The sequence below is a fragment of the Magnolia sinica genome, chromosome 5, assembly GCF_029962835.1.
Source record: "Magnolia sinica isolate HGM2019 chromosome 5, MsV1, whole genome shotgun sequence".
Lineage (NCBI taxonomy): Eukaryota > Viridiplantae > Streptophyta > Magnoliopsida > Magnoliales > Magnoliaceae > Magnolia > Magnolia sinica.
The window spans coordinates 7,085,156-7,101,568 of record NC_080577.1 but is presented as its reverse complement, the minus strand read 5'-3'; the positions used below and the strand labels follow the sequence as shown (position 1 = coordinate 7,101,568).

General features: G+C 39.9%; 1 protein-coding gene across 1 annotated transcript; it reads left to right on the top strand.

Moving 5' to 3' along the window:
* Positions 1–2,688: 2,688 nt before the first annotated feature.
* On the top strand, positions 2,689–6,381 carry LOC131245295 (trans-resveratrol di-O-methyltransferase-like). The gene is made up of 2 exons (XM_058244643.1): positions 2,689–3,549; positions 5,858–6,381. Exons 1-2 carry the CDS (start codon positions 3,289–3,291, stop codon positions 6,158–6,160), a joined length of 564 nt encoding a protein of 187 aa, XP_058100626.1. The 5' UTR covers positions 2,689–3,288; the 3' UTR covers positions 6,161–6,381.
* Positions 6,382–16,413: the final 10,032 nt, after the last annotated feature.

Below are 16,413 nucleotides of genomic sequence, written 5' to 3'. Positions count from 1 at the left end.
GCTTACCTTCTTATATGATAGGAGAGGCCCGACTTGTCCTGAAATATTATTCTGTACACCCTCTGTTCATATACACATATACAAAGCTCTTTCCAGAAAAAAAAAGGTCCCACCAACCTTGCTGGATCTGGGATCTCACCTAATCCGCTCCCCTTTATAACAGCCAGTGGTCTGATAAAACTTTAAGACACATGCATCATTATCGGCCTCATTCGTTACCAGTGCACAACCCACATCCGTCTGCATCCTATACCACGCGACTCCCGTTCTTGTCAGTCACGTGATTCCCATGATGCCGAAAATGAAACTAAGTAAATTATTCCAATTGTCATCATCTCTCGCTCCGTGCTTTTCAAGAGTTAATAAAAACCGCCGACAGCTGGTACTGCCCGCACCATGCTGTCTTGGTTGCTGTGAGTGCGATCCTGGTGCATGTACTTTATATACATACTGCCAGTTAGAATTTCTGGATCGTTTTAAGCATGAATCCAATAATAAAATAGTTGAGACGCTCAAGTGAATCACATGATGCAGGGAAGGACGTGATGAAGTTGATCACCATCTTCCTTGAAGATAACTACGAAATCACAAAGCTTTCTGAATTCCTTACAAACTCACCCCAAATATAAGGTAGATCCAAAATTTAGGCCAACAATATCATAGGAAACAGTTGGTAATTGAACTTCTACCATTCAAGTCTTTTTGGCACTCGGTTCATTCTTTTTGAGCCATAATATTCTGTTGTTTTATTACTTTTTTTTATTGATTGAAAGTAATTATGACATGATTGTACATGTGGCACCTACGCCATGTGTCGTATATGTGGATATAGTTTTTCCTGTTGGACAACTGCTCCTGGCTGAATGGATATAAAAATAACTGCCATAGGAAAAAGATTCATGTCCTTTCATGAAAAGACAATTATTTGCTGTGAATGGATATGGAAAAAGGTACTCTAATCCTTAAGATTATATCACCTTCTGTACAATCACTCTCGATCTGATTTCTTGCTGAGTTTTTTCTGAACGTCTTAAGGCATATCAGCTCCATCCAAGTGTATATGACTTGTTCAATAGGTTAGAGTAAACATTACAATGAACCTAAGACGTTTTTCAAGGTGGGTGTCCAATCACCATTATTTCTTATGCTATGGTCCATATGGCACGGATTAAAAAAAAAATGTATACATCAGGACATTCTTATATAACTTTTTCTAGTAAGGTGATGTATGTTGCATGGATTTAATGATTTGACATTAAAATAATAGAAAAGTGCATAATTGTCCTCAGTCAAAAGAAAATATTTTGATAAAGAATTTTAAAATTATTGCATTTTTCATTGCATTATTATAGTAATCCTTGATCCAAACAAGCCCTAAATGTGGTGTGTTTGAAAATCATTTTGATACCGATGATTCATGTGATGCATAAAGATCACAAGGAGGCCCACATGATTCTCAGTTGGTCTGGATTCGACATACATGTGTGATCGGCGCTCATGCAACAGACAGATTGGATCCTACTCTTATGCACAGAGGGGCACAATTTAATTGGTAGGTAAGTTGCTGTAAAATGGAACATGCAAAGCATTTTTTAAAGTTAATCCTTGAATGCCTACAGGATATGGCCCATATTTATAACAATATGTGGTTCAAGCTTTCCACGAAGCCACGGGCAAAAAAAGTGAGGAAAATAGAAAATAAATTATATAAAATTCATAATTTAATTAATGATTATTGAAATAAATGAGTTCACAACCCTTTATATAAGGATATTAAGCCATAGGAGAAGTTTCGGAATCAAACTACAAGCGCACATGGTTTTTGGCCAAAAATAGTGAGTGTCTTATTTGGTTGAACCATGAGGTTCTCCTAATTATTCCAAGTACTCTTCATGTTGGGGGCAACTCCTAAAGCCGATGAATACTTATCCTGAAACTAAAACATACTAAAAAAAAAAAAGTAAAAACAAAAATAAAATGAGATTTTGACTGTCAATCGGATGGTATTTTGCAAATTTGGCATAGGCAACCTAGTTTAGCGGGTTGGGTGGCTAAAGTAGCTCATGCTACCCCAAAATCATATATGGTACACCCGATAGCTCATACGGTTTGTGAGATACATCCATTTTAAATTCTGACGGTCTAGATCAACTCTGCTTCCGATCAAGCCTTTTCTGATCCATCTTGACTATGGCGGATTTGGGTCCTGTGGAAACTTACTGTGGCGAGAGAAAGAGAGATCCAAGCCGCTCATAAGGGTGCCATTCTTTAGATGCCTTGGAATTAAATCAGGAAGTATCCTGTTTAGGTGGGCCACGCAGGTTTTTTTAAAAAATAAAAATAAAAATTTAATTTAAAGAAGCAAATTATGAAAAGAAACCGACGAACGGTCAACAATGGGTGTACAATTATAGCCCTCCTAATATGTGGACCAGCTGAAATGTGAGACATGCATTTTTGTGGTTAGTCTCTCCTGGTGAATGATCATGATCTGGCACACGCATGCTAGAAATGGTACATATTGCGCGTTTTCCACCTTAATCTCATGCGAGCGAGACGCATACGGAGACTTCTGTAGATAATGATAAATATTACTTGTTTGGCAGCTCCGTTTAGATGTATTTGGAGGTACACACATTCTTCCTGGTAGCTTTTTCATTTGGTGCCTATATATTTGGAAATGGAGTATGACCAATTACGAGTATACAGCTTTAGTGTGTTTTAAAATCCGATCTTTTTTTATTGTGATTCCAGGTGTGGAAGACGGGAATTAGTGATGGCGCCCAACCAAGGAGACAGGCCATGAGTTGTTGAAAGCTGAAGCCCACGTATGGAACCATCTCTATCATTTCGTAAATTCCATGTCTCTCAAGTGTGCCGTTCAGCTAGGTATACCAGACATCATCCACAATCATGGCCGTCCAATGACCCTCTCTGAGTTGGTTGCTGCACTTCCGATAAACTCATCTAAAACCCCTTACATGAGCCGCCTGATGCGTCTGTTGGTCCACTTGGGCTTTTTTGCTGTAGAAAAAATCAACGGCAATAAAGGACTTGAAGAAGGTTATGTTATCACACCACCTTCTAGCCTCCTCCGCAAAGAGGCCGCAGTCAGTTTGTCAACCTTTGTATTAGGGGAGTTAAGACTCTACCCTACTCACACCTTGGAATTTCTTAAGTAGTTGGTTCCAAGGCAATGAAACCACGGCCTTCGAGACAGCAAACGGAGTCAGTTTCTGGGAAGGCGCGGCCCAGATCCCTGAGCTTAGTTGCTTCTTTAACGATTCCATGGCTAGTGATGCACAGTTCATCATTAACATGGTCGTTAAAGAGTACGGTCAGGTTTTCGATGGGGTGCGGTCGTTGGTTGATGTTGGGGGTGGGACAGGGGCTGTAGCTCGGGCCATAGCTGATGCGTTCCCACATGTGAAATGCACCGTCTTTGATCAACCACACGTGATTGCCAGCATGCCAAAGAGTACGAAAATAGATGCGGTTGGAGGGAACATGTTCGAATCGATCCCCCCTGCGGACGCTCATCTCCTCAAGGTAATTTACCGCTATTTATTTGTACAAGCAACCCTGCGACCCATCTACTCGAGATGGCGTCCCAGAAAATGAATAGGCTACTTGGCTGGGCCCACTATGGTATTTACCTAAAATCCACACCACAACCATAAGGTGTGTCACCTCATGTTAGTCCAATTATTCAGAAAATCAATCACATTCATGATTCAGGTGGATGGAAACAGTGTACAGGGAAATGATCACCCTACAAATTGTTTTACTTGCTATGATTCATCGGAATCACATATGAGCCTGATTTTTATACTCTTGGACAAAATTTTGGTGTGGCAACTAATGGTTGGACTGGAATTCATTTAATTATTATGTTGGACACGGAAAATTAAGGGTACTGGATGTGTCTTTGGCAACTTTTTTTTCTTTTTTTTTCAGCGTGGCTGACGTGAGTTAAAGTCAGCCTGATTTTTTGGTTATGGATCTAAACTTTAATTATGCATCCAATGGATGGATAGATTTTGCATACATATTGCGTCCTTTGTATTCAACTATACTGGAAATTATTTAGAAAAGAAAAAAACCTAAGAACAGGGTTTGCCACTCTTGATTTTGAGGGGGCCACCCGGATATTTATTTACCAGTAGGTATCCATTCCGGCCATTAGATATTTAGTACCATATTAAGTACAGAGATGAAAAAAAGGAAAAAAATAAATTTGACCTGAGATTATGGTGGGGCACACTGAAGGAAAAAATTGAGAGAAATGTGCACAATTTGTTATTACAGGGCCCATATCATAATTATATAAAATCCACTCTAACCATTGAAATCCAAACAAATTTTAAGCCTTTTTTTTTTTTGCCAAAAATCATACGCATTCATGATTCATGTTGGCTATACTGAAATGCTATGGAAGAGGATTGTTGCCCTATACACTATTTCCAATCATGTGGTCCACATGAATCACAAATGGAGTGGATTTTTGAACCCTTGGCCTAATATGAGGTTACATGAAGGTTGCTACCGTAGCTGGCTCCCCTCAACACAGATCTTCAAAAGTGGGTATTGTCCATCCAGTCAGAGCCTCATATGGGGTTTAGATCCGGTCGACACAAACAAATAGGTGTGTGTTCCCTCTCCCACCAGGAGTGCTGGTAGCATGGATCCAGCAATGACATGAGTAAAGGGGGCTGATTTTTGGGCCATTGGCCTAACAAGGGGTTAGGGAGGTGACATGGGGTTAGGCACCTGGTGTTTAGGGTGGAACTCACATAAACATCATGGTGGGGCCCATTGGAGCCACAAACCCATTTGCTTTATGACTAAAGAGTAGGGGTGTACACCGAGTCGAGTTGGCCTTAGCTCAACTCGGCTCGGCCACTAGCTAACCCCAGCTTGAACTCAGCTTGGCTTGATCTTTGAGCCTGACTGGCCAGCTCGGCTCGGTTCGGTCAACAGCTCAGGCCAGTTCAAGCTAAGTTCGAGCCAAAATCGAGCCTCCGTAGCATTTTCACAAACACATGCTTTGCACTTTCAATTTCTCACCGTGTGTAAAATAGTAGCAGCTGTTTACAAGTATTTTCATCAAACACGTTGTAGACAACATCAAAATCAAGAAAAAATGATATTTGGTTTATATACATACCTTCCTTGCCACTAGCCGACACTTCCTTGAGTCATTTCGTCAAACACTTGGTGAGCAACATCAATATCAAAGTAACTGAGTCACTGAATTAGTTCAATCCGAGTTCTATTCGAGTTGGGGTTCAATCCAAGTTGAGTCGAGCTCGGGCAAGCTCGAACTCGGTTCGAAATTTTTTCGAGCTTAAAAAAATCAGCTCGACTCGGCTCGAACTTAGCTTCGAACTGAGTCGAATCAAGCTTTTTCAAGTCAAGTCAAGCGAGCTAACTCGGTTCGTGTATACCCCTACTAAAGAGGCAGTTTTTTGAAAACTTTTTTGAAAAACGTTCTGAAATGTAAATTCCAAATTAATTAAGTAGTTTGTCATAAAAATGTAGTTGCATGTGCCTTTAAAGTTGTTGCCTTAGTGAGGTGGGAATTTGAATGTAACTGCCAACATCTTTTCTTTTAAGTAATCCCATTGAATCAACAAGTCTAGTCCAGGCCAAGTCACACTCACTACCTTGCTTCCCAATGACTCAGCTAAAAAACTTCCCAATTCGAGTTGTCTCAGCCATGCTTTGAGTTGAGTCAACCAGTTTTAGAACCATGCTCAACACACTTGTTGCCTTGTAGTTAAGCAGTTGGGCTGATCCAAACCAGCCCATTTCATCTGTAGCAATGGCTTCTAATCGCTGTGAAAATGGCTTACAGTCGGTCCTACATGACTGGAGCGACAATGACTGCGTGAAGATATTAAAACGGTGCAAAGAGGTGATTCCAAGTAAAGAAGATGGAGGGAAGGTGATCTTACTAGAAACAGTTATGAATACCCATACCGATGATTACAAGTCAATGGAGACAAAGCTTTGCTTTGATATGGCGATGATGGTACACTCAACAGGCAAGCAGAGGGAAGAACATGAGTGGCAGAAAATCTTCATCGACGCTGGTTTCTCTGACTATAAGATTATACCTGTGTTGGGTTTGCGGTCGATTATCGAAGTTTATCCTTGATTGTATGATGGTTAATGAAGAAGAAATGAATTATAGTGTGTGATTAAGATGAGACTTGTCTTAATTAAATAAACAATGCTCATGTACTTGGTTAGTGTGAGATGTGCTTATGCATCCTTTTATCTGTGTCGTTGATAAGGCTTCCATGAGTACTTAGGTTGGTTACTTTGTAATAATTTCCTCTTCTATGGAAATGGATTGAGCTGTTTAATGTGACCAAATCCCATTCTATTCTCTCACCCAATGAACTGTAAAGAACCGTGGGCACCAAATAGGCTACATGGGGTGGGCTTCATTGTAATGTGCTGTTGGCATCAATTAATTCCAACCATCAGATGCGTCACATCATGTTAGAATCAGGGTCTGAAATTCAGGATGATTTGTGATTCAGGTGGGCCACGGCAAGAAAAACATAAAGGAGAAACAAGCACCCTTGATTTCACCGGCGCTCTCTTGATGTGCACAATGGCATGGCTATTTGCATACTCCATCCCATTGACACCCCTAGATTGCCTAGTGTAGTATAGAGAAGCTTAGTTGTTCATATATATATACATGGCGTTTGTTAAAATTATATATATATCGAGCACTTAACCACATGGCGTTTGTTATATATATATATATAAAATTTTAACAAACGCCATGTTGGCACTTAACCGCGAGCGCTCTTGTTGAAATGCACTTTGTCTATCACTAAGCCATGGGTTCGAACTCACCCAAAATATAAAGCAGATCCAAATCTTAGGCCCCATATAATAAGAAACAGTTGGTGATTGAGCACCTACCATTGCAAACGTATTAGGGGCTACAAAAATTTTGGATCAAGGTGATATTTGTATTTTCCCTCCATCCAAGTGTATATGACTTGATCAACAGGTTGGATGAGTAAACATTACGATGGGCTTAAGACGTTTTTCAAGGTGGGTGTTCAATCACTATTGCTTCTTATATTGTGGTCCACATGAGATTTTGATTTGCCTCATTTTTGGGTGCCCTAAAATGAGCGGGAGAAATGGATGATGGATGGTATGGATGATTAAAATACATGCATCATGAGGAGTCTCACAAAGATTTTCAAGTGCAAGGTGATGTTGTATGGATTTAATAATTTGACATTAAAATAATAATAAGTGCCCTCAATAACTAAGTAAAACTGTCCCCAGTCAAATAAAAATATTTTGATAGAGAATTTTAAAATTATTGCATTTTTTTAATTACTATGGTAATCCTAATCCAAACAAGCTCTAAAGGTGGTGTGTTCGATAATCATTTTGATACCAATGATTCATGTCATGCATAAAGATCACAGGGAGGCCCACGTGATTCTCAGTGTGTTTGGATTCGACATATATGTCTGATCAATGGTTGTGCAACAAATGCCACTTTTATTGATGGAGGGGTGTCAATTTGATTGGAAAGTAGACTAATGCCATAATAAACATATAAATCATCTTTGAAAGTTATTCCTTGAATGCCTACTGGATTTGGCCCATCTTTATAACAATATATGGTGGAAGGTTTCCAATCGAATCCAATCGGGTATGCCTTATTCCTCACCGGAGGGACTGGACACTGAGTAACTCAGCAACCTATAGTATGTTGAGTAAACTCAGTGGGGCCCACTATAATGTACATGTCTTATTCACACCGTCCATTTAATTTTCCATCTTATTTTGAGGCACGAGCTCAAGCCATAGGAAACAGCTGAAAGCTTTTCGAGTCATAGAAGTTTTGGATGACAAATAAACATCAAACTGACATCACTGTAGTCCATAGAAAGGTTTCAACGGTGGATGTGATTATTCCCACTGTTTCGTGTGGTGTAGTTCACTTGAGGTTTACGTGCTTCGATTTTGGTCTCATTTCCTAAAATGAATGGTAAAAACCTATTAACCGCGTGGATAAAACACACAGCGTAGTGTTAGTAATCCACGTCCGTCCGCATCCTCCTCCCACTGGTCCAAACGTCCCGTCCTTCTCTGCCACAGAATGCCCAGAAAAAGGTAGCAACGTGCTTTGGAAGAGCCAATAGAGGGTGCGGATCAAGTGATGTTGCCCACGCCACTGCCCGCTTTCTGTAGCCGGACGGTGCTCTATGGCCCTGCGATGATGTATATGATTTATCCAAGCCATTCATCCATTTTTACAGATCATTTTATGGTATGACTCCAAAAATGAAGCAGATCCAAATCTATTTTGGACCACACCAACACCATGGGAGACAGTGGTGATTGAATGCTCACCATTAAAAACTTCTGGAGGGCCACAAAAACTTTGGATGAGGCTGATCTTTACGTGTTCCCTTTATTCATGTATGTGTGACCTGATCAACAGGTTCGATGAAAAAATAAACATTTCAGTGGACTCTAGAAAGTTTTTAACCGTAGGCGTTCAATCACTACTATCTTATTGTGATGTTGAGATTTTGATCATTTTGAGCTCATGCCTTAAAATGAACTGAAAAAGAGTATATGAATGGCGTGGATCAAACACATGCATCATGGTGAAGCTTACAAGCACCATCTCGTGTATAGCCTAGCTACGGGCAGCGTCAGACTCGTCCAAGACCTTCGGCCCTTACCGTAGGGCCCACTTTGATGTATGCATTCTCTATCCACATTGTCCATCCATTTTTCCAGATTATTGTAGGGCACGATTACAAAAATGAAGAAGATACAAAACTCAGGTGGACCATATTTTAGGAAATAGTGGTGATTGAATGCCCTACCTTTGAAGACTTATTACGGGGCATCTTAATGTTTCCCTAGTGTTTATTTGTCATCTAATCCGTTGATAAGGTCACATAAGCCTGAATGAAAGGAAAAAAAACAAATATTAGATTGATCCAAAACTTTTGGGGCCCATTAATGGCCAATAACCACTGCTTTCTATGGTATGGTCCACCTGATAATTGGATCCACTTCATTTTTGGCATAATTTCCTAAAATGATCTGTAAAACCGGATGGGGGGTGTGGATGCAGAATGCGTACATGCAAGGTGGGCCCATGGTAAGTACCACACCTAGAGCTGGGCTAAATCTGACATGATCCGACGGATCCAGCCCAATCTGATCTGAACCGAAGGCCAAGATCGGGTCGAATCGAGTAGGCCCACTCAGATCCGACCGTACATTGGATCGAGTTTAGTTCAGTGGCCAATCCAGACTAGAGGTGGGCATTTTTTAACCGATCCGGTGAATCCGACCCGATCAGACCCGATCAGACCCGTTCCAAACAGAACCGACGGCCTGGATCGGGTAAGATCATTTAGATCCGACTAGTTTTTGGATCGAGATCGGATAGTGGTTAATCCGAACCGTTCCGATCCGAAAACCCGATCCGAATAGATCCGGACCGTTCCGATCCGGCCAGATCCGGAGTAAAAAATAATATTTTTACTTTTTCTTATGGTGTGGTCCACTTGAGCTTTGAATATTCATCACTTTTGGGTTCAACAGCTAAAATAATCTGAAAAAACAAATGGACGGCATGGATACACCACATGCATTCATGGTGGGCCCCAACAGAGTTTACTCGTCTATAAGTTACTTGCACGGCATGTCAACAAATGAGAAACATCTGTATTACGTGCTATGCATGTCAACACCGAGTTGTACGAACGGTTCAAAGGAGATTAAAGGTATATGGGCCTCACAGTGATGTATTTATTATATCTACACCGTTCATATGTTTTTAGAGATCATCTTAGTATATTATTTAAAAAATTATTAATATCCAAAGATCATGTGGACCACACCACAAGTAGCAGCCTCAAATGATTTTCACCATTAAATATTTCGTGTGGTCCACTTGATAGTTATATCTGTCTTATTTTTCATTGTAAGCCTTATAACGAGCTTACCAAATAGATGAACGGTTTAGATATAACACATACCCCATGATAAGACCCACATAACTTGCTAAGTTCATTACAGCAAGTCTCACTCACTGTACATATATAAAAAAGAAGCTGGGTGCTTTCGTGCAGTGCACGTTATTTTATACGTTCGGTAAAAACATAAACACAAAAACAGATAGTTTTTGTATAGCTATGTGGGGCCCACCTTGATGTATATGTTTTATCTAAACCGTTTATCCATTTTGACATATCAATTAAGGCATTGAGAAAAAAAAAAAAACATATATTAAAGGTTGAAGTGGGCCACATTATATGAAAAATTAAATTAAATTCATACGAATCCGAATCGTACCCAACTCGATCAGACTCGGTTTCTCTGACCGAGTTGGACTCTGTTCGGGTCAGACGAATTATGTATCGGATCTGTTCGGGTCAAGTGACCCGGATTTGATTCCGGATCTGATCGAGTCCGGGTCCATCCATGGCCATTTCGGATCTGATCGGGTTGAACCCAATCCGCTCCGATCAGGACCGATGCCCACCTCTAATCCAGACCGATCCAATCCGGTTAGGTCGTATGAAGTTAAAATAGAGCCGTTGGATGTTTGCATCTTTAACCGTTGAGAAATAAAGGGCTAGAGTTTAACCATTTACCAAGAAATGAGGCGAGAGCAGTGGCCAGTGGGTGGCGCATTGATGAGGCCTACGTTGGGTAGGCGTACCTAACCTTGAAACCTAGTTCGGAAGCAGATTGGCTGGTGTAGTGGTGTACCATGAAAGCGGATTGCGTACTGAGTAACTCAGTATGCGCCAAACTATCATTCATGCAATTTATCCACCCCGTCCATCTCTTTTAACAGATAATTTTGAAGCTTTATTCCAAAAATGGAGTGTATCCAATCCTCAAGTGGAGCACACCACCGAAAATAGTGTGAATTGAACATCTACCGTTGAAAAGTTATTGGGGGCCAAAGAAGTTTTAGATCAAGCTGATATTTGTTTTTTCCCTTCATCCATGTCTTTCTGATCTTATGAACAGGTTGGGTGACAAATAAACATCACTGGGGCCTTATAAAGTTTTCAATATTGGAAATCAATAGTTTTACTTTTTCTTATGGTATGGTCCACTTGAGCTTTAGATATGCATCAATTTTAGGTTCAACCTCTAAAATGATCTAGAAAAATGAATAGACGGCATGGATAAACCAGATGCATTCACGGTGGGCCCAACATAGTTTACTCAGTAAAATAAGAGTCATACTGCAATCCAATTTCATGTAGCACAGGCCACTGACACCAGCTATACACAAATGGTATAGATACGTGTGGTGCGAAGACAAGCGCCAATGCGCCTCGAGCTCCGAGTTGTACGAACAACTCAAATGAGACCAAAGTTACATGACCCCCACAATGATGTTTTTATTATATTCATACCGTTTATCCATTTTTCGATATCATTTTAGAGCATTAGAAGAAAAAAAATGAATCATATAGAAATCTCAAATGGACCACACCAAAATTAGCAGCGAAGATAATGATTTTCACTATTAAAAAATTCGTAGGGCCCACCATAATGTTTATTTTCCATCTAATCTGTTAATAAGGTTAAAAATACATAGATGAAGAGGAAAAACAAATTTCATATTGATCTGAAAGTTCTATGATCTCCAAAAGGGTTTCAACTTTCAATGGTAAACATTCAATCCCCCACTGTTTTTTGTAGTGTGGCTGATCTTTAGATCTGTCTTATTTTTAGGCTCAAGACTTAAGACGAGCTCTCTAAATGGATGGACGGTTTGGATATAACACATACTTTATAGTATGACTCACGGAACTTGTTGACATCGATACACCAGCAGCCCATTCGCTTCCCGTCGATGGAACGGTAACCACTACTTCACCCACTTCTCTCTCCTCTACCCTGATCCCGCTCATCTGTCGATTTCCCTTCCATACCTAACCTGATCAGAATTGTACCCAACCTGATCCAACTCGGTTTCATTAACCGAGTCAGACTCGATTCCAGTCAGGCCAGTAGTGTATCAGATCAGATCGAGTCAGCTGACATGGACTTGGTCCCAGATCGAATCAAGTTCAGATCAATTATTTGAAAAATTCAGATCGAGTCGAGTTGGACCCAATCCAGTCCGACTCGACTCGATGCCCACCTAAACCATCTTGGGTGAGTGGGACGTCTCACTTAATCCACTCCCCTAGCATTCCTTGCCTTTTAAAAGGTGAACAAACAGCTTGGGTTTTCCCACGCTGGCTTTCGGACGGACCCGGATTGCGGTCACAAGCTAAGTGGGGCTCACCGTAAAGCTCGTCAGAAACCAGCCCCATCCATAAGTTATTCTATATCATTCTTGGCCTTGGAGCTTAATTTTAAAAAAATGAGGCAAATTCAAAATTCAAGTTTGCCGCACAACATTAATATAGTGAGAATTGAATGTTTACAGTCAAGCATTCGTTGGGTTATAATACAAAGTTTCGGATCAGGTTAATGTTATTGTGTTTTCAGTTCATCTCAGTAGGAATGACCCAATGAACGGTTTGAATGGCAAATGAAAATAATGGTGGATCCAGAAAGATTTCAATGCTAGGCATTTTTCTACGACTTTTTCTTACCGTGTAGTCCACTTAAGTTTTGGATCTACCTCAATTTCAGGCTGATGTCATAACATGATACGGAAAAATAGATGGACAGGATGACTTTCTGACTAACATCACGGAGGGCCCCCCCTAGCTTCTGGCCACAAGAACAATGTGCGGCGACCCACGCAATGTGAGTCGGTGTATTTAGTAACTCAATACGGTAAGCAAATTACGTTCTACTCACCCAAGACCGTGCGATTCTTACAGTGGGGCTCACCTTATGTATGTATCATATATCTATGACATCCATCCATTTTCTCAGTTCATTCTAGAGCATAAGCTCAAAAATGATTGCATCTCAGTTGGACCATAGGTTATGAAACAATGGTGATTGAACACCCGTAATTAAAAACTTCATGTGCCAACTGCGGTGTTTCGGCAATGTTTATTTACCATACAATCTATTAGTAATGTCAAAAAACCTAGGTGAAGAGAAACAAAACATTAGCTATATCCAAAACTTTTGTAGCTCAAAACAACCTGCTCCTAGAATGAGCTGGCAAACCAGATGGACAACGTAGATGTATGACACAATACATCAGGGTGAGCCCCATAGTAAGGGATACGGATTGGCTACTGCCACGGTGGCCGGTGCTCTGTGGGGCCCACCATGATGTATGTGTTTCATCCATTCCGTTCATCCATTTTTAAAGATCATTTTATCACTTAATCCCAAAAATGAGAGGTAAATAAATCTCAGTTGGATCACACTACATGAAAACAATAGTGATTGGATATCCATCATTAAAATCCTCCTAAGGCCCACTGTACTGTTTATTTGACATCCAATATGTTGATTAGGTCATACAGGCCCCAATGAAAGGAAAAAAACAAAAATCAGCTTGATCCAAAACTTTTATGGCTCCAAAATGTTTTTTAATGGTCGACGCTCATTCAACACTGTTTCCTATAATGTGGTCCACTTAAGATTTTTTGTCTCATACTGTAAAATGATCTGTAAAAATAGATGGACGGCATAGATGAAACACATACATCATGGTGGGGCCCACAGAGCACCGACCACAAGCCATTGACGGTGTCAGGGGGAGTAGCCAATCAATTTCCCATACTAAGGGCAGCACCGTCTTGGTTGAGGAAGGGGTCGCACCTACTTGCTCCCTTCAACATGCGGTACCATACTAGAGTAAACTCTGTGGGCCCACTGCAATGTATGTGTCTTATCTAGTGATGTAGAGCGGTTGCGGATACTTTTATGTCCAAGATGGATCAAAGAATGCCCGATCAAAGGCAAAAGTCATCAAGACCGTTAGAACCTTAAAACAGGCATATCTCGCAAACTGGAATGAGTTACTCGATGCACCATATATGATTTTAGGATAGGAAGAGCTACTTTAACTAACCATGCCAACATAAAAAGTGTTTAGAAAAATTAGGAGAATAACTTGGTTAACATAGGAAACTTACAATAAATAATAAATTTACTATTTATAGGAAGTTAAGAGTTTTAGGGAGTTTTAGTTGTAGTTTAGTTTCGAAACTCGTTCAAATCTTGTTTTTTTCACTGTGGATTCGAGAAGTCTCCATGAGGAGCCCAAGAAGCTTCGTGGATTCGAAGTAGTTATCATTGAGGAAGACGGTGATCGACCTCGTCATGTTCATCCCTGCATCATCTAAGGCCTCCGTCCATTCTATCCCCTCATTTTAGGGCATGATCAGCCCAAAAGTGAAGCATATCTGACAATTTGGATTGCCCATGAGCCTATATGACATTCAAGTGGGATATCAAAGCTCTCCATAAGGTGGGACAATGACCAGATCTTCTCCCTCAAATTAGGCCATTATGCCCAAAAATGAGCTATTGGGTATAAAATAAATATATGGCTAACTAAAAAAATTTAGTTATCCATTTATTTTGTTCATTTTGGCCCACATGAAGAGTGAAATGTCCTGAATTTTTAATGATTACATCTAATCAGTGTGCCCCACCTGATGGAAAGTTCGGATCTCTTGCACGTGAAATTGGCACTTGTGCTTGCATGTGGATGGCCAGGCTCTAAACTAAATAATATTTACTTTCATAACTAAGATAATAATATTTTCTTAATGATTATTGCGTTTATATATGATCCAAGGACCCAAGCGCATTGGCGTATGCTATCAAGCGTTCTTGTGAAAACAAAGCTGAGGTTGTCTCCTTGGATGAGAGGGAAGGTGGAGTGAGGGCAACATCGAACTTGGGTCATAATTTTGGCCATGTAAGTTTCAAGTTTCCTTGTTGGTTATTTTCTGTGATGCATGTATAAACGCTTGTTGCAATTTTCCTTTGATTTTTGATTTTTGATTTTTGATTTTTTTGCTTTCATTAATTTGAATTGGGCTTATTTGTACATTTTTTTTTTAATGGATTGGATGATTCATTCACTAAAAGTCTGTTGAAATGACAAAGTTGAACTATAGAAGAGATTTGCTTCTATTATAGAGTGTGTGTGTGTGTATTCACCTTTCAATATAAAAAATTGTGGTGGTATTATAACATGATGTCCATGGCTTGCGTGTTCAGTGCATAAAGCATCTATTATAGAATTACCAATTCTGACGTAATTATTGCCTGCAGTGTCACAGGGGAAGTCCAGTGGCTGTCATCAGCCTACAACTACCAGGAGTTCATAATGTTCTCGACTCATTAGCAATGAGTGGTCATTATCCCAACTTCTACAGTTTCTGTTTTGCATTGTAGGTGTATTGACTAAAAAATATTCACACAACTTGAAGCTTGCAGACATGTAATTGTATCAGTTTGTCAGAGGAAGATACTACATGATTTCAACATATTTACATATAATTATTACAGCCATCTTCAGCTTCACTCTCTCTCATGAAACCGATTAAATCTGTTACAGAGTCAAAAAAAATTTTCTTTTGTGGATGAAAACTTGTTTGGATAATAAATCCTCAAACTTTAAACCACAAATGGGAAGCCATAGGTAGAGAAGATGGAGAAACTTGTTGCCTGGAACAGAACCTTGAAAATGATCAAGCAATCTACTCTAAAACTGACCACTATGTACAAAGCACAGCTGGTATCAAGTCTCATGTATTCTGGGATTCATCTGTTTAAGGAAACAAAAAAGATTTTAGTCATATATTATTGTAAGTTATAAAGATCATATCTTTGTTATGATTTTCTTTTGTTACAAAGAAGTAATTTTTGTGGAAGAGTTGAGTAAATGAAGGAATTATCTCAAGTAACAGACAAAGATGGAAATTTTCGACTGTGAGAAAAATTCGCGATTTTACCCAATTATTTTGCACCCTAGCTAAGGTCTTAGGATGAACTCTTAGTTCAAAGGAATTTGATTCCCTTAGACTTCTCAATTTTCCCTTAGTTGAAGAAGAATAGCCTTAAAATGCTAATTTGTTTGTTTGAATTGGCTCTGTTGTATGGTGGCCCACCAAATTGATAGTCCTGATGACTCTACATGTTTCACACATTTATGGCATGGATGTCACTTCATAGAAGATCTATTTACTGCAGTTCATAGGAGCATGTAATCACAATGCATGCAGAATTCGTAATATTGCTAGATGATTTTTGAAACTGATTACCTCTCACATACGTCATGACTGCAACAAATATCCAGGTTTAACTGGCAGGTGTGCTCCACCTGATAAGTGGACTGGACTGTTATTTTGGCCAGGCTATCTACAGGGTGGGGCCTACCTGATAAATGAACTGGGCTGTTATTTTGGCCAGGCCATCTACAAGGCGGGGCCACCT